At 41.1% G+C, this 19,666-nt stretch overlaps 1 protein-coding gene across 2 annotated transcripts in view; it reads left to right on the top strand.

The window, feature by feature from the left end:
* GPM6A (glycoprotein M6A) overlaps window positions 1–19,666 on the top strand; it is a 339,554-nt gene that overhangs the window by 105,645 nt on the left and 214,243 nt on the right. Inside the window, exon 1 of one of the 2 annotated variants that reach the window (XM_006131599.4) lies at window positions 13,344–13,869. The exons of the other annotated variant lie outside the window; for it this stretch is intronic. Within the exon in view, the coding sequence (XP_006131661.1) occupies window positions 13,833–13,869 (37 nt within the window). The 5' untranslated portion in view covers window positions 13,344–13,832. Of the gene's footprint in view, window positions 1–13,343; window positions 13,870–19,666 lie in introns of those variants that run through there. 2 annotated transcript variants of the gene reach the window in all.

The following is a 19,666-nucleotide window of genomic DNA, read 5'->3' as shown; positions in this document are numbered from 1 at the left end:
TCAACAATAGATTTTATTATTGTCTTGCAATAATTATATTTAGATGTTTATTTAGCAGTACTAAAAAGCAGCATTTAAAAATGTCAGGAGAGATTTTCAAGTTATCTAATTTCCCTCTTCAGCATTCACTCTTTAGGACATTGATTGTCTATTAAAAGTAAATATTAATTTTGACTCGCTTCAGATTGTTTGGGCTACCCCCACTATTTTGACTTTTATACTGGGATGTCATTGAATGAGCCACCATTCTCTTTCATGTGGTCTTCAGTCCTCTCACATGTGTCTGAAGTTAAGCACTGGGGTGCTCTTATTGGTGATTTATTCTTATATGTGTTATATGTTAGTAGAACTTAAGTTAGCAGACCCTGGGGGTATGTCTACACTACCACCCTAGTTCGAACTAGGGTGGTAATGTAGGCAACCGGAGTTGCAAATGAAGCCCGGGATTTGAATCTCCCGGGCTTCATTTGCATATTGCCGGGCGTCGCCATTTTTAAATATCCGCTAGTGCGGACTCCGTGCCCCGCGGCTACACACGGCACGGACTAAAGGTAGTTTGGATTAGGCTTCCTATTCCGAACCACCGTTACTCCTCGTTCCACGGAGGAGTAATGGTAGTTCGGAAAAGGAAGCCTAATCCGAACTACCTAGTCCATGCCGCGTGTAGCCGCGGGGCACGGAGTCCGCAGTAGCGGACATTTAAAAATGGTGGCGCCCGGCAATATGAAAATGAATCCCGGGAAATTCAAATCCCGGGCTTCATTTGCAACTCCGGTTGCCTACATTACCACCCTAGTTTGAACTAGGGTGGTAGTATAGACATACTCTGGGTTTGTTAGGAGTATTAGGGAGCCAGGTGGGCAGGCAATCTGGCTCAGTTCTGGCTTGATCTGGGTCCAGGAGCTCAGACTCTCCCTGGACAGGGGCGGCTCCCTGGACAGGGCCATACTGCGCTGCTTCCTCTGATACAGGTAGCCGGTCTGCAAGGGGAGCCAGTTTTTAAACTGGCTCCCCTCGTGGACCAGCTCTTGCCTGGCACCCCGTGCTGCTGCCTCTGTTACAGAGGCAGCAGTGCAGAGTGGCAGGAGGCTCCTCATGAGTGAGGCCGGAGTGCACTGGCTGCCAGCCCCACCCCTGGGGACTATAGACTACTCGAGTAACTGATAAGAATTCATGAGGTTAATCGACTGTTCAGTTAACCGATATTTAACATCCCTATCCTGGTTATGGGTGTTTGGCTCATTCAAACCCTGTTGTCACTGGGAATTGCAGAGGCACATCATTGCAAAACTTCAGGCCATGTTTTTTTTTCTGTTGTGTGAAGAATAATTATTTTCAGTAAAATGGATGCAGGAATACTACAGTAAAACTCCATTATTCCGGCATCCAATGCTCCGGGACTCCTGATGGTCCGGCACCATCAGGAACCCGGAAGTGCTGGGGCAGCCAGACAGGCTTCCCCCATTCAGCTGCTGCTGAAACTGACCAGCAACTGAATCGGGGAAGCCGGGAGCAGAGCAGCTGGGGTGCTGCTGGGTTGGTCTGGTAGCGCTGCCCCTCGGGGCTGCGGGACCAACCCGGCAGCACCCCAGCTGCTCTTGGGGACACCTGGGGCAGAGCAGCTGGAGTGCTGCCGGGTTGGTCCCGCAGCGCCAAAGGACGGCAATGCGGGACCAACCCGGCAGGACCCCAGCTGCTTTGCCCCAGGGGTCCCCGATTCAGCCACTGCTGAAACAGATCAGCGGCTGATTCCAGGAAGCCTGGGGCAGAGCTGCTCTGCCCCGGGCTTCCTGGAATCAGCCGCTGATCTGTTTCAGCAGCGGCTGACTTGGGGACCCCTGGGACAGAGCAGCTGGGGTGCTGCCGGGTTGGTCCCGCAGCGCCGAGGGGCGGTGCTACAAGACCAAGCCGGCAGCACCCCAGCTGCTTTTCCCCAGGCGTCGGGATTCAGCCGCTGCTGAAACTGACCGGCAGCGTCAGTTTCACCAGCAAGCTGAATCTGGCCGGACGCCTGGGGCAGAGCAGCTGGGGTGCTGCCGGGTTGGTCCCGCAGCCCCGAGGGACAGCGCTACGGGACCAACCGGGCAGTACCCCAGCTGCTCTGTCCCAGGCGTCCCCAAGAGCAGCTGGAGTGCTGCTGGGTTGGTGCCGTAGCGCCGCCCCTCAGCGCTGCGGGACCAACCCAGCAGTACTGCAGCTGCTCTATTGCAGGCATCCCCGATTCAGCTGCTGCTGAAACTGACCAGCAGCGGCTGAATCAGGGACTCCTGGGGCAGAGCCTGACTATCGTAAGGGGGGGGGCTATGAGGGGTCTGGGGTGGCATCCCCTCCCACCCCACTCCAGACCCCTCATAGCCCCCCCTTCTGATAGTCCGGCATAGCTGATAATCCGGCACCCCCTGGGTCCTAAAGGTGCCGGATTATCAGATTTTTACTGTATTAATTCAGATATGATTTACTGTTGCTGAATATCTTATTTGTCAGTGTTTTCCCACCAATATGCAGTCAGCTCTAGGACAGTGAAGAGCCCCCATTTACTTTGGAGTTTCTTCATAGTACTGTAGCTACCATTTATCTACCAAATTTTGAGGGTGAAATGTGGGCTATATTATACTCAGTAAGAGTTCTACCATTGTCTTCACCTTAAATCTTTTGTTTACTTTTGTTCAGTTGTCAAAATTACAAGTATTGGAAAAGGTGTTCAGGGACCAAATATTGAATTGCATTGTTCAATGACACTTTTTTTTCTTTAAGTAATTTCTGTGAGGGCCGGGGGAGGTATACAGTAATTAGTACATTATACACACTGTTCCCTCTTTTTAGGTAATAGCATAATTTCTTTACCATATTAGACTGTCGATAGCATAATGTAAAATTTTTATACAAAACTGAACTTGATGGGCTATATACTCACTGAGTTTGCATCAATCTGGTTACTCCATTGGCTTCAATAGACCTGCACCAATTTAAACCAGCTGAAGATCTGTTGCAATAAATTGTTAGAAACATTTCTATGGTTGTTGACTAGTGATATAGTCATAGAATGCAAATTCTGTGTGGTCTTTACAGAAATCCTTTCATTTTAGTGTTGTGATTCACTTTGTTTTTTTGGAGAGCCCTGGCAAGCATCAGACAGTTTATCCTCTCACTTAAATAGAGTTAATTCTTGGTGCAGAGGAACTTTCTGGGAGGCATTAGTATTCAGGCAGAAATCACTATTTGTGATCACCTCTGTCCAAGGACTGGTATATATTGTGTGAGCAAAGTGGCACTGAGAGTACCTAGACTAAGCTTGATTGAGTTCTCTGCCCACATTAAGCTGATTTGTAAGGCCTTGATAGATTATCTTTTTTTGGCAACAGTGGGATGACAGTAACTACAGCATCATCACATAAAGAAGGACAATTTCTTCAAGGAATCCATCTCTCTCCTTGTGTTGCACTTGGAAGGGAACAGAAATGAGAGTGGCAATGAAAGTGCAGAGATAAGGGAATGTTTAAATGGTCAGGGGGGAGAAGAGATGTATAGTAATAAGCGGTGAGGAGGAAATGATTAATGTAAAATACAAGTTGTGGAAAAGAGAAGTAGAAAAGTAACTACAAACAAATTATATACAATCTTTCTCCTATAATTTAGTTTCTCCCTCTACAGTGTGGCTACATCTACACTGGCATGTTCTCACGCAAAAACTCTTTTGCGGGAGAGTTCTTCTGCAAAAATTTTTCCATAAGATAGCGTCTACACTGGCATGTGCTTTTGCACAAGAGCATCCATGCCAGTGTAGATGCTCTCTTATGCAAGAAATCTCTGATGGCCATTTTAACTATAGGGCTTTCTTGCGCAATAAATGCATGTTGCCTGTCTACACTGGCCTCTTGCTCAAGAACAGTTGCGCAAATGGGCTTATTCCTGAACGAGAGCGTCAGAGTTCTGGCACAAGAAGCCCTGATTTCATACATTAGAATGTCAGTTTACTTGCGCAAGAACCCGCGGCCAGTGTAGACAGGCAGCAAGCTTTTGCTCAAGAGCAGCCGCTTTTGTGCGAGATCGCACCAGTGAAGACACAGCCAGTATGTACTTATGACACTGTGGTTTCCTTGCTTTCAGTATAGTGTACTTTTATATTTCCAAGAGCTCTACCTATTGGCAGAAACAACAGACACCTTGTTCTCAAAGAAGAAACACACTTCTGTCTTTCTCTTTTGTTCCTTCTTTTTGTTGTTTTTATTAATTTGAATTGAGTCATTCCTAATTAAAATACACAATTTCTTTCAGGGTATGTATAACCCACTGGTCATTGTTTGTTACCTGCTCCCCTTAGGGCCAATCCACAAACCCATTAACTGCCTCCACTTGTATCATGACTGCCATGTTGGCCAACACTGTGGATTGAACAAAGGTCCTCCAGAGCTAAAAGCATCAGGCGCTAAAACATTGGACACAAGAAGCTAAAGGACAAGCTGAAGGCTTCAACAGACACATCCTTTGTGAGACAGCCATGCAGAGGGCTACATAATACAAACTGACCAGAATGGTACCAGTGGGATAATATTACATCCCTCTCATCACTGTGTCACCAAGAGGTCTCCAAAGAGAAGGGAAAAAATGAAAACTCCTGAATGCAAGATAACTCTCCATTATGAAACCCTGTGAACATGCACTTTGGTGAAAATTGACCACAGGGGAAATCAAAGGAATGTCAAGGCTCTTTCACTATTTGTAAGCTCTCAGGAAACAAAAATACAGTTTATAATTATGATAAATTCGTAAATTGAAAAGCTAGAAGGGAGCATTGTGATAATCTAATCTGACCCCATGCATAAAACAGGGCCAAGGTCTTCATTACATTTGTCCCTATTTGAACTAGAACACCTTTTTTAGAAAAAAAATCCATTCTTAATTTTAAAAAAATATTGATAGTGAGTCCTCCACAGTCCTTGGTAAATCGTTTCAATGGATCAGTAAAAATAAAACTTTTGAAAAGGTCTTTTGCTTTGGAAAACTTATGACGTATATAACATGGTACCAATTTGGATGTGCACTCTGGAGTGTAAAGGTTTAGGTTTTGACACATATGGCCTTAATTTAATTTGTCAGCTGAAGTGGCTATACTTTTTTTGATCCAGTTGTTGTAAACATGCCAGCATTTAATTGGTGGTAATCTGGAAACACATCTGGTCAAAATTCAGGATTTTAAGTTGTGGCAATAGTCTGGAACTACATTAAGGCTGGTATTTTAGATCAAAGGAGCCATTTAAATCTAAGGTATTACTAAAATAATTATAATGCTATAATTATAATTATTTTAGTGAGCATATTCCCTAGTAGTGCTATATTTATTCTTGAAAGGAGAAGGTTTTTAAAAATATCAACTTTTAAGATTATACTAGTGGGCTGCTCCCTGTGCTTGCTATGCTCACCAATCCCTCTCCCCCGTCTGCTTTTTCTTTCACAGCCACAGAGTGTGAGCATGATGACATCATACTGTTGCCCAGCAGGAAAAACTTTTTTACATCTAGAGAGAGATATTAAAGTGCCCAGTGCCATGAGTAGCAGAAGGAATCCGCAACAAAGTGAAAATTCCTAAATGGGGTAGTTATTCAGAGCAAGGCTGTGCTTGATTCCTTTTATATAGAGTAATATAAATATATGTTGGTAATACATTGTGTCATGTAAATTAGACTGTTTTCTTTACTGCATATAATCCCTTCTTGCGGAAAGTAACAGGTGAACAGGATAAGGAGAAACAAATGATTAATATTTTCAAGTTCAGGAAGAGAATTGTAAGAGACAAATAGAAGGAAAGCTAGCAAAGCAATAAGGGGATAAGGAAGAACATATCCATGTGCATAAAGTAAAATGCAAATCTTAACATTACTGAAAACAATAAGAAAAGCCCTCCCCCACTCATACATTCGTATGCCAATTATGTGCCATACTTTTTCCTTTTATCCACACTTTCACAATATTATGTGCTAGATTCTCAGCTTTTGTAAATTGGTGTAGTTCATTGATTTCAGTGGCATTATGTTGATTTACATCAGGCAAGGATTTGGTCTACAATGTCTCTACAGTTAATATGGACATTTTGGCATTTTCTCTGGCATGATATTTATGACTGGTTTTGCATCTGGGGATATTTCTCGTTTGAGTCCTCTCTAGCAGTAGTTCTTGAAAAGTGGCACATGTACCCCTGAGGATACGAGAGGTCGCTTGAGGTCACATCAATGCCCAGAAACTGACTTCTAATTTTTTTTGGTGGATGTTGTACTCCTTCTCTGCCCTTGCTCTACCTCTTCCTACCCCTATATTGCCCTCTAGCCCAAATACCTACCACAAGCTGTCAAACCCCACTGAACCAGCTGTAGCTTGTGGGTGCAGAGCACCCAGGGAAGTTGGTGCCTGTGCATAAACATATTTAGATATTTTCCTAGTTTTACAATGGTCTATATAAAAACACTTGCAAAGTCTGTACAAACTGAAATTTCATACAGACTAAATTAGAAATTAGACCATTTTTCAGTAATAGTGTGTTGTAACACTTTGTATATGTCTGATTTTTGTAAGCAAGAACTTTAAGTGAGCTGAAACTTGTGGTGTATGCAAGACAAATCAGACTCCTGAAAGGATTATAGTAGTGTGGAAAGGTTGACATCCACTTCCCTATAGTGTCATTACTCCTACTACTTTACCTCTTTCCAAGATGATGATTTAGAAATCCAGGACTGAAGTCCTGGATCCCATCATAGCTTGTTTCTTGAGGTACAGATAACAAATAGTTACTCAATTAGATCTTCTCCTTAGTTTCTTTCCTCACCAGTGTCCCCACCCTACCATCTAACTTTTATTAGTTACCTTTTCATGAGGCAAAACATCTGTTCTCAGGCTTTTGCTTGAGTGTGTAACATGAGGGAGATTACTAGGTTTGGTGGGATTTTACTTGTTTCCTTTCCCCTTGTTGTATTAACTAATGTGCAAATGCCCTGGAGTGTGTATTTAGGCATATTTTCGAAATTTTAAATAAACAGCACTGAAAGTTGCTGCCTACAGCATTGTCCCACAGGGATGAAATTTTCTTCATTCCGTCACTAAATGGCAATATTTCTGGTGTTACTGTGCCAAAAACGTTTAAATAAATGAAATGTTAATATAAGATCTTCATGAAAACACAACGTTTATCATCTAGACGTTATTATATAAAATCTTACTTACATTTCATTAACTCCTGTTTTTACCATTTTAATTTGTATAGTATTTTGCAATCTTCTTGAACCTGAATGACCTTTTTCGTAACTTTTCCAAGATGCAAGCTGAACCTCTCTGATCTAGCACCCTTGGGACTGATCAGTGCCGAACCAGAGAATTTGCCAAACCATGGAAGATCAATATTGTGTAGCAGCATTACCAACACTTGCACAGCTTTACTGAGCTCTTACAATGCATTTAGGGATAAATTAGAGCTAAATAACAGCACAGAACACTGAGACCCAAAACTGGTAATCAGACTTTATGGGACCACAGGAAACTAGGCCACACCCATCATAAGTGGACATCTAACTATCTAAAATAATGCAAGAGCACAGATGTTGTTGGATCAGAGAGTAACGGTCTAGAAAGGTTCAACCTGAACTTGCTACCTGGTATAATGTACCTAGCAACTCTGTAATAAGCTTCTGGGTTCCCTTCTCAGTTATTTTAGTAGAATTAAAAAAAAACCTTTGCTTTCTGTGGCAAATGTGGGGATATGATTGAAGTGTTTTTGTACAAAGTATGCCTTGTGAAGTAACCCTCTTGAACTCTTGAATTTTAATATTCTCTTGGATTGTATGTGCTATCTACTGGATCCCCCTTGTCCACATGTTTATTGACCCTCTCAAAGAACTCCAGTAGATTAGTAAGGCATGATTTCCCTTTACAGAAACCATGTTGACTTTCCCCCAACAAATTATGTTTATCTATGTGTCTGACAATTTTATTTCTTTATATAGTGTCAGCTAATTTGCCCGGTACTGACATTAGACTTACTAGTCTGTAATGGCCAGGATCACCTCTAGAGCCTTTTTAAAATATTGGCATCACGTTAACTATCTTCCAATCATTAGGAATGGAAGCAAATTTAAAGGATAGGTTACACACCACAGTTAATAGTTCTGCAATTTCACATTTGAGTTCTTTCAGAACTTTTGGGTGAATGCCAAGTAATGGGGTGATGGCCTCAAGCCCACAATATTCTGGCACCCCTGCCTACATGCTATCACTATACAAATAATATTAATTGTCACCTGAAAACAAAGTTCCACGTGAAATTGGTAAAATTTCCATTGGCTTCAGTGTGGCCTAGATTTTATCCAAAGGCTTTGAAATCCTTTGTAGGGAATGTGCCATAGAAATAAATGCTGCTGTTAGCAGAGACGTATCAGGATGCCGCCCTCTGATGTCAAGATACCACCCTCTGACGCTACTTAGATACCACCCATCACCCTGTACCTCGTGGTTTGATTAGATCATCTCTATCCATCAGATTGTCATTTTAGACCCTTTCCTGAGCCTGGGTTATCTGTGAGGAGCGGGATCGAGGTCTTTTTTAATGAGCTGATGGTACCATGTGATTTCAACCTATGACCAGTACCAATTAGTGTTTTGCTCACTCAGCCCTGTTTGTGCCAAGTACTGTGAGCTCTTGCTCACATCTTAGCATTGCTTTATGTTAGCCATGTTTTGTTAATTGTTAACTAGGCCTCAGACCAGGCCTGTGCTGCATGGGCTTATGTTTTAGGCCTTCCTCTTACTACACGAGACACTGCTTGATTCAAATATAGCTTACTTTGTAGAATTAGGGCTGCAAATGTATTTTCGTTTCTTATGTAATCAACTTTGATCTCTGTGCCTGCTACATAAAAGCTGTCTTTCTGTAGTTAATAAGTTTGTTTTATATTTTACAAAAAATAGTGGGATTTTGGTTGAAGTGCTTGAGGAATCTCAGCTCAGATTACAAAGGCTGGTTCATATGTAACACCGACAGGCAGAACCAAACCTGGACCTCAGGAGCTTAGTGCATGAGCCTTTATAGCTTGAGCTAAAAGCTCACTGACTGTCAGCCAAGGGTGTAGTGCAAACTCATTCTCTAAGTGCCACTACAGGTGATTGGCTGTCTGTTGCCCTGCTTTATATGATTCATGAGTGGCTTAGTGAGCCTTAATGCAATTTAGCTGACTGTGGGGCTCCACATACTGGTGGCTAAACAAGGAGCGGAGTGTTTGTCACTGCCATAGCACTGTGAGAGACAGCCCAGGTAGGCGTGTTAAGGTGGCCCATTAGTACCACAGTCCAGATTGTACCCTGAGGATCCTTTCACAATCTCTCATAATACTTTTTGTGTGTAGATCAACATGGTACTTTCCAAATAAAGACAAGTATAATAATCCCTGTTGTGTTGTTTGGGAGACTGAGGCACACCATTGAAGTGATTTGTCCAAGGCCAGTAGTAGAACTGGGGATGGAACTGGATGTCTTGTCATCTGCCTCGGGCTACCTGCTTCACCACCCTTACTAGCTGTGGTGCACACACTTTGCCAGTCACTGCTCCTTTACGGAATTGGTTGTGCCCTCACTTGAGTCATGGCCCATTACTCCTTACTTCTGCATGACTGCTGGTGAAAGCACTGCCAGGCAGCCAGAGAGCACAGCTGCTGGCCAGGGTGTTCATACTGTACATGGTACAGAAGGACTGTTATTTTTAACATGATCCCATCCTGTCTTACAGTACTCATTTCCACTGCCATCCCCACTGATTTTTGGTTGAATTTGTATCTCATTTCTGCTAGTATGACCATGCCCTGCAACACCTGTGGGATCCCAGTCCTGCTGATTGCTTCTACCTCTGTGAGAAGTGGTATTTGCATGCTTTTTTAAAAAAAAGGATAAAAAGACAAAGTTTCTTCATGCTACCCCTCCCCAGATAAACACTTGTGCCCACCCGCCCAGCTTGCATAGTACTGTTTTATAATTTCCTAATTGCTAGCACAGGGGCGGGAAATTCCCAGCCTGTGGCCTGGATCCGGTCCAACAAGGATATCTTCTGGCAGGCCCCACTGCTATGTTTACTTATATGACCGCAGGTATCAGCGATCGCAGATCCCGTTGGCTGTGGATTGCCATTACCAGCCAATGGGAGTGGTGGGAAGTGGTATCCCGGTTTGCGCTGCTTTCACCCCCCACTTCCATTGACTGGGAACAGTGATGCTCAGCTAAAGGGAACTACAAACACCAGTACCTGTGGCCATGCAGGTTAATATAGTGGCAACAGCTTGCCTAGACTAATCCAAGCAAACTGCCGCCATGTCATTGCCCACCCCTGTGCTAGCATATGGTCTATTTATTTCATCATAATCATCATCATCCAGTTCATTTGTTACTGAAGTCTTTACTGGGTCCTGATACCAGAGTTGGATGCTTTTGACTTGCTTCATTCTCTACAGCGGTGTTTCCCAAATGGTATTCCGTGGAACCCCAGGGTTCTGCAAAGTGAAAAAAAGGGTTCCATGAGAAAATTCCATTACAACCTGAATTATTGTAATGGAATGGAATTTTCATTCATTTATTAATTTTATTGAAAACAATTTTCATTTGTTTGTCACAATAAGTGTCCCTGTGGAATGCCAGCTCAGCCAGAGAGTGGGGACAATGATGTCACTACTTAGTGCTGTGCGCGCAGTCAGTCAGGGGTTCCGCAAAATTCTTCCAAGTTCTAAAGAGTTCCATGGGAAACACTGCTCTACAGGTAACATCATTGTCTTATATTCACTTATATTTATAGGCCATCTGATTTTATCTTTTTCTCTTATCCAGACTTCTTAAAATCAAAGCTTCTTCTCTTCACTTATATTTTGTTGTGACTTCTTGTTACTCCCAGTTCCTGTTGTGATATTGTACAGGCTTTGGCACACTGGAGGAACAGTCCTTAAAGGGACTTCAGAGAAAACAGATTTCTCCTACATCATTTCAGTAGCAGAAAAGATCACTTATACTCACTTACACATTCTCTTACTTTTCATTGTATGGAGAAGATGAATTAGATGAAAAGCTAACCTGATTTCCTTCCTTGAGAGAACAATTTTTTTTGTTAGGGGAAAGGCAGTGGATCTAATATATTTGGACATCAGTAGAGCATTTGACACAGTACTGCATGACAAATTATTAGTTTCATTAGAGAAGTTGAGGAACAATATAACCATTATAAGATGGATGAAGAACTAACTGAAAGGAAGAAAAAGTGGGTTGTGCTGAAAGGTGAATTATCGGAATGGAAAGAGGTTACTAGCGGAGTTCCTCTAAGACTGGTCTCTGGATCAATCTTATTCAACTAATGATCTTGGCATAAAAAAATAGGAGAATGCTAATGAAATTTATTGATGGTAGAAAGTTGGGAGACATTGCCAATACAGAGGAGGATCAAAATATTATACAGGAAGATCTGAATGATACTGAAGTGACAGAAATGGGATGCAGTTCAGTAGTACACAATGCAAGGTGCTGTACCAAGGTGCAACATGCTACTTCACTACCCTCCTAGTAAAATATCCAATCTGAACCTCTCCCACCACAACTTGAGACCATTGCTCCTTGTTCTGCCATCTGTCACTACTGAGAACAGCCTCTCTCCATTCTCTTTGGAAACTCCCTTCAGGAAGTTGAAGGCTGCTATCAAGTCCCCCCTCACTCTTCGCTTCTGCAGACTAAACAGACCCAAGTCCCTCAGCCTCTCCTCGTAGGTCATATGCTCCAGTCCCCTAATCATTTTGGTTGCCCTCCGCTGGACCCTCTCCAATGCTTCCGCATCCTTTTTGTAGTGGGGGGCCCAGAACTGGACACAATACTCCAGATGTGGCCTCACCAAAGCCGAATAAAGGGGAATAATGACATCTCTGGATCTGCTGGCAATGCTCCTCTTAATGCATCCTAATATGCCATTAGCCTTCTTGGCTACAAGGGTACACTGTTGACTCATATCTAGCTTCTCATCCACTGTAACCCCCAGGTCCTTTTCTTCCCTAAGTTTCACCCCTTCTGCTCCATAGGTGGGCTCCTTAGGGCAGTCTTTTTATCTAGGACTCCTTGTTTTAGTATGTGTCAATCCCTTTTAGTAAAATATAGTTCTCACATGCTCTCAGTTCAGACTTATTTGGCCCTATCTTCACTAGTCTGTGCTCTGCTATTTTGGAAAGTAATTTTTTTAGTGGTCACTAACTCATCCCAGAGTCTGAACTCAGATCCCTGTCTTGTGATATTTCATTTGCTGCTTAGAGAAGTTTTGTTCTGTGGACTTGCTCCCAGTTTGCTCTCGGCCATTCACTTTACCGAGAAGGTCTCAGAGTTCAACTTCCCAGAGGGAAGAAAACTTGAAAACAATTTTAAACTTAGATCGAGTTGGTGACAGGGTCCTTGTAGAAAATGTAATAAATGTCACATTAAAAACAGTTTTGCTTCTGTGTTAATATACATTTTCAGCCGTCACAATTTTTATTTGTGATGAGAATTAGTCAAGTTTTTCCAGAAGGATAGAGAAAGGGCAACGTGAAAGTTTTTAAACTGCACAGATTGTGAGGTTTCTTGTTGTACTTCTAGGAAGTACAGTATTCAGATTCCTAAGATGACAATCAACAGGCCAAGGTACAAAAATGTTAATTTATTGATAGACTGCAGTGTACAATTTGCATTTCAAATTAGACTGCACAGCTCCCCAAAGGAGTAAGTGCCCCCCACAATGTACTGAACCTGCAAGCCATGACAAACATTGTTTAGTGTGTGGGTGTTTGTGTGTGTTTTGGGGTCCTTGTGTTTTTGTTTTAAGCTTCACCATCTTGAAAAGCTTCCATCTTTTAATAAGGTAATACAGCCTACAGGTAATATTGCATGCTATATAACAGGAAAAAAATTGATAGAAGGTTTATTTAAAACATCTCATGGTCTTCTCTTAAATTCATAAGAGAATTACATGGTAGTGGTGAGAAATAATTTACCTTAATGAGAGAATTTGGTGGGCAGACAATCATATTCTTTGTTACGTTTTTTTTCCTTTTTTTGTTTAGATACTGTACTTGAAAAAAAGCCACCTTGAACTACAAATATGTATTCTTCTTTTAAACAAACCCTCTTGCTGCCTGTCAGAATGCACTGAGGAATATGTGTAATAGTACATATTTCTAGTACTAATTATATCCAAATAATATAGGTATATGACCGAGGAAAAAACGAAGGAAAATATTAGTAATGTATGTGACCGAGAGTGAGATAACTACTGCACCATAAAGAACCCACGGGCATCTGGGCTTTCCCACTTTGGTGGCAGATAGGGGGAATTATGGGTTGGTGGTCTGTTTCATGTTAGGAGGACACCCCTCCAGCTGTTCTCAGTGCAGCCTGTTTCCAATTTAAAACACAGATTTCAATACAAACCTCAATTTCTTTTCCCCATTTTATATGCAAAGCGAGGCTTATGCATTACAGTTGTCACTGCCTTGGACCGAGACCAAATTTCTCCCCAAAATTCACTGGCTATCCATTTGAATACCTGTTTACAGTGATATACAATGGGCAGCTTTGAGAAGAAAAATTGATAATCTTCACGGAAGAGTAATTTGAATGAAATTACACTTGACAGCCTGTCTCCAAGCAAACAAGGAGAGTGAGAGAGCCTTAGCTAAGCTCGGAGGACTTGCCTAAGCCTCTGCTGTTGGAGCTTCCCAGGAAAAAAACACCCCACACTTTTTCCAACGTCTAATTGAAGCTTTTGATTAATTCTGTGTAGCAGTTTGTAGTGAAGAAAGGTAGCCATGGAAGAGAATATGGAAGAGGGACAGACACAAAAAGGTATTGTGATAAATAGTTTTCCATTTACAAATTGGTATTATTTCACAGTTTCCTGATTTGCTTTAGATGCATGCCTATAAAGCTAGTGAATATCCTCATGTAGCAGTTGGGAAAGATTTTTCTTTCCATTTGGCCTCTTGAAGTAATGTCTGGAATTAATATTGTGATTGTGAATATTTAAGACTTACGGAATACAAATGCAGAGTCCTATATGCATAATAGTAACACTGCAAGCATTTAATGTGAACTGTTTCCCAGACCAGTCCTTTGTTAACCTTCATTTATTTCATGTTTTCACGCTTGTCTAGCTGGGTCAAGGGAACCCAGTGTGAACTATGAGAGAGCCACTCACACAATATTTGGAGCTAGTTGGGAGTTAGAAATCTAACAATGTAACCATTATTTACACCTTTGAATGGCTGTCCTGAGTGAACAAAGACCTGGATTATATTTTGTATTTATTTGAGAGGTGTCTATATTTTTTTTCACTCTTCCCCTCCATTTCTCTTTAGGTATCTGTGGAAGCAGTCTTGCTATAGTATCTATCAAGGGATTGGTTGTAAATTTTGCAGTGTATATATTCAGTTGGCTTTTTGTTTTGTTTTTTGCAAGTGCAGTTCAGTTTGCTTAGAAAGTATATATACACAGCATAGTCATGGTATTTCTATTTTAAAATCTCTGGCCAGTGTTGTATGTAGCTTATTGTTGCTGGGTGTTTTACTGTTTTTTAAAGGTACACCTCTAGATGATTGTTGCTTGTACAGTATAATTAGTTATAGCTCAGGAAAATATACAGTTCATACACTCTGCCCATAGAGAAAAAGAGTTTATGATTATTGCAAGCATGTTTTCTTTCTGTTCTATCCATGCTGGATTTTATCTAGATGTATTGAAATGAGGACATTTTTTGTATTACAAATGCAAAGGTAATGCTGGCGAAGATTTTTTACATCTAAATCATAGGTTCTGTTTATTCTAAATTGATCTGGAGATAGATACCTGTACCTTAGAGGGGTGTTTTAGAGGTAATAAAATTAGAAAAAAAAATCTAAGCTCAATGTATATGCATATTTCCTGAGTTGATGCCATATTCTATTTTTCAACACTGATCAATCTGTTTCTTACATGTAAATGTCATGCTTGCTCATTAGAACTGACCCATTTAGACTAAATGCAGCCTTGGAGGTTTATTATCTTCCGTTTATCTAGGTGTACATTAGATTTGTCACTCAGCAAAGCAGAATAGATGTATCCAGTGTAAAACAGATTCATTTTTATACAATATGGAGAGCTAACGGATATCTGATAACTGAATCTAAATACCTACCCTCAAATGAAACACTGATCTGGAGAAATAATATATAAATCAGGACCCCCAAATTCCTCATTTAAAAATCCACTTGGAAAACGAAATATTACCAAAGAAAAAATGTGAATCTATTATTGGATGGGATATACAAGTTGTGATTGATAACTCTGCGTCCTTGTTGTTCAAATAAGAAGTTGGAACAAAAACCAATGATTAATAGAGTGTTTACAACAATAGCTAATGCAACATTTTTTCCCAGTTACAATGCCATGTATTAGTCTTTTTTTCTTTAGTGGTGCCCAACTTTCATCACACAGGCAAAAATGTGGTGAGATTCCAATAAATTACATTTATTTTCCCTTAGGCGTTAATAGAGGTGTTGGTTAATTGCTACAACTGCATTTGTGGATCTGGGGAAAGATGAGTGTTGTTACCCCCATAGAAGGCTGGCATTCAAGATCTGGGAATAAAATGAGGACTCACGAAGAGAGGGCATGTTGGGACCTGTTTGTAAGGGGCTGCTAAGGAAAGTACTTGTGATCCATGGTTACTACTTTAGATGCTTTAAAGGCTGCATTTTGCCATGGAGGGAGAATATTGTCTCGAGTTACAGACTTTGGTACTTCTGTCCTAAGATGTTTTCACATACCATAATACTTCTATTTCTATTATGTTGCACTTTGCTAACACTGAAGAGTATATAGTTATATTTTAACTGGATCATCTCTTGTTGTTTTTCTTTAATGGAATATCCGAACAACTTTCATTTATGCATGTTCGTTCTAATTTTCTTTATGCTTCCATCTTGAGAGAAGCTGCTTATTTCCACCTCTTACCACCTCTCTTCCAGCTATAAAATCAATGGGAGTATAAATTGTCAGTGCTCACCAACTCCTACGCTCTTTGAAGCAGATGCTTTGAACCACCCACTGCACAGCATTACATGTTGCTAGCAGCCATGATGGAAGTGAATAGTTTCATGTTGGTGAATTTCACAAATACAATGCAAATAGCTCTAATATGGTACTTGCTGCTTCAACAACCATTTTATTCATACAGAGTCAAATAAAATAAGATACCAGTTAATACAAACAGTATGTTTTCTATAGTGATACACAGGATGTCACTGTTTAAGCAAGGGATTTTGCTTGTCTATTGTCTATAAATTCCAATTTTTGAGTTAAAAGTTCTTTTAAGAATGTAATTTGGGAAACAGACTACCAGCAAAGAGACTGCTGGACAGACGCCTTAGCCACAGAAATCAGACAAATAATGCATAATGTATATTAATTGTCTGGTTTCTGATGCTGATTCACTCTGAAGCTGCATTGTGATTGGGGATCAGATGCTCTAGTGTTCTTATGCTTTCTCCGGTATTGTCTTGCTATGTGGAAATAGCTTCTCCTTTCATCTTCAGTTTCTGCATTTAGAAAATAAAGCTCATGCTAACCTATTTTGCTAATGTTTGTTCAGCATTTTAAATATGTAAAAGGATGTATAAATGCTCTGTAATTATTATCTATTCATTTTTGCACTAAAATTATTGGAAGGCCCCTTTTTTTTTCTTGTTTGTTCCTGGCCCATCTGGTTGCCTCCCAGGTAGCAGAGGTTGGTGAGACTAGTCTAATGACATCCACTAGCCTATTCATGTCCAAGAATTAGACCTGTGCATGGAATTGGACTCTTCTTATCAGTGCATCTTTTTAGTGAACATTAAAGATAATAAAAACAAGTAGTCCAGTGGCACCTTACACTAACAAATATATAGGATCAAGAGCTTTCGTGGGTAAAATCCACTCCATTAGAAGAGTTGGAATGGAAATAACAGAATACAAGGTATACAGTTCAGCAAAAGCAGTTACCTGTCAATTTTAAGACCCATGTTAATGAAGCTAATTAAGTAGGCTGGATGTGTCCCTTTCAAAGCTTTTGATCAAAACTTGTGCCTTAATTATTTGTTAGTCTCTAAGGGCACGTCTACACTAGGAAATTATTTCAGAATAACTTATTTCAAAATAAAAACTTCCCAAATAATAATTTTGAAATAGCATGTTCACACTACAGGGAAGCCTCAAAATTAGTCTGAGGCAGGCTTCCTTAATGTGGACACATTGCCACGACTTTGAGCCCTAGGAAGCACTTGGGAGTAATTGGTTCAAATTACTCTGGGGAATAGTTATTTTGAAATAGCAGAACTTGAAGCCCACTACTGCTGTTTCGAAATAAATATTTCAAAATTAGCATTATTCCTTGTGGAAAGCAGGAGTTATTTCAAAATAACTAGCCTGAAATAATGGGCTTGATAGTGTGGATACTTCGTTTGTTGCTTCGAAATAAGTGTAAACCAGGGCTAAGATGCCACAGGATTACTCATTGTTTTTAAAGTTACAGACTAATACAGCTACCCCTCTGAGACTTATAATAGAGAATTAATTAAATTAAAAGATAATAGTTTTAATAAATATCAGTAGTATAATACCTCGGGAGACCCTTCAGCCATTAGTTTCTGTGAAAGAAATATAAAGAGCCCTTTGATATGGTACTGTGCAAATAGGAAACGCAAAGCCAGAGAAATGTCAGCAAGAGCTTTGTCTTCTTACTGCTGATGAACACAAAGTTGGTGAAGAAGATGCTTCAGGTTATTATTGAGATAGTGAAAATTTCAGAAGTGTCTCAGGGTATGTCTACACTACCCCCCTAGTTTGAACTAGTGGGGGTAATGTAGTCATATGGAGTTGCAAATGAAGCCCGGGATTTTAATTTCCCGGGCTTCATTTGCATGAAGCCGGCCGGCGCCATTTTTAAATGCCGGCTAGTTCGGACCCCATGTCGCGCGGCCACACGCAGCACGGACTAGCTAGTTCGGATTAGGCTTCCTAATCCGAACTAGCTGTACACCTCATTCCATGAGGCGTACAGCTAGTTCGGATTAGGAAGCCTAATCCGAACTAGCTAGTCCATGCCGCGTGTAGCCGCGCGGCATGGGGTCCGAACTAGCCGGCATTTAAAAATGGCGCCGGCCGGCTTCATGCAAATGAAGCCCGGGAAATTCAAATCCCAGGCTTCATTTGCAACTCCGTATGACTACATTACCCCCCCTAGTTCGAACTAGGGGGGTAGTGTAGACATACCTTCAGTGAGTAAAGAGGTTCCTGACTTTTGATGGGACACTTGCTTTTAGTTACCTAGATGCTTTTCAGTATCACACCCATGTCATGTCAGTGGGTAATATCTCAGGTCACTAGTAGGGATATTAAATGGTGAGTAATTGACTAATCAAATAGTTGATGCATTTTGCATTGACTATTTGATTAGTCAATAGGGAACCTCCACCTTTGAAGTGTAAAAACAGCCCTAGGTCAGCTGGGGACTGTTAAATTTGCTTGCTGTTAAATTTGCTACATGGAAAAGATCTGATGGTTTCAGTCCAGTTTCTGCAGATTAAATAATCACAAAATGAAAGTATCATCAACATTCACAACATAGTTCATTGCCTCAGCAGAAAGGTTTTTTAGGGAAGAAACTATGGGATTTTTATTACACATTTTGTGCAGAACTTAAAACTCAGTACCAGTGCTACTTTGCTACAAATAGTAAGACTGTATCAATGTGGAATTTAAACTACCTGGCTACGTCTACACTGGCCCCTCTTCCGGAAGGGGCATGTAAATTTCACTAGTCGTCGTAGGGAAATCCGCGGGGGATTTAAATATCCCCCGCGGCATTTAAATAAAAATGTCCGCCGCTTTTTTCCGGCTTTTAAAAAAGCCGGAAAAGAGCGTCTAGACTGGCCCCGATCCTCCGGAAAAAGTGCCCTTTTCCGGAGGCTCTTATTCTTACTTCGAAGTAAGAATAAGAGCCTCCGGAAAAGGGCACTTTTTCCGGAGGATCGGGGCCAGTCTAGACGCTCTTTTCCGGCTTTTTTAAAAGCCGGAAAAAAGCGGCGGACATTTTTATTTAAATGCCGCGGGGGATATTTAAATCCCCCGCGGATTTCCCTACGACGACTAGTGAAATTTACATGCCCCTTCCGGAAGAGGGGCCAGTGTAGACGTAGCCCCTTTGTTTGCCATGTTTCCTAAGGCACACTAGCAGAACAGAGTGGGAAAATGTGTATTTTAATGCTCCTCATTTATCTGTTTTAAGCATAGTTATGTATAATAAGTGCCCATATTTACAGAGGCAGCATGGTCCAGTGTGTAGGGCACTTCACTGTGACACATGAGAATGGATTTCTATTCTCTCAGGGTATGTCTACACTACAGTGTTATTTCGAAGTATCTTATTTAGAAATAGTTAATTCAAAATAAGATATTTAGAAATAATGCATCTACACACAAAATGCATATTGAAATAGCATTTTGAAATAGCGCATCCACACTGATTGGACGCTGAATTGCATTTAAGGCCAGCTGAAACCAGTTCCATCAGGGCATCAGTTCAGTAATTACTTTGTGTGACTGCTGCCTGAGGCTATCTGAGGCTTGT

The sequence above is a fragment of the Pelodiscus sinensis genome, chromosome 5, assembly GCF_049634645.1.
Source record: "Pelodiscus sinensis isolate JC-2024 chromosome 5, ASM4963464v1, whole genome shotgun sequence".
Taxonomy (NCBI): Eukaryota; Metazoa; Chordata; order Testudines; family Trionychidae; genus Pelodiscus; species Pelodiscus sinensis.
This window is presented reverse-complemented; position numbering and strand designations above follow the sequence as displayed.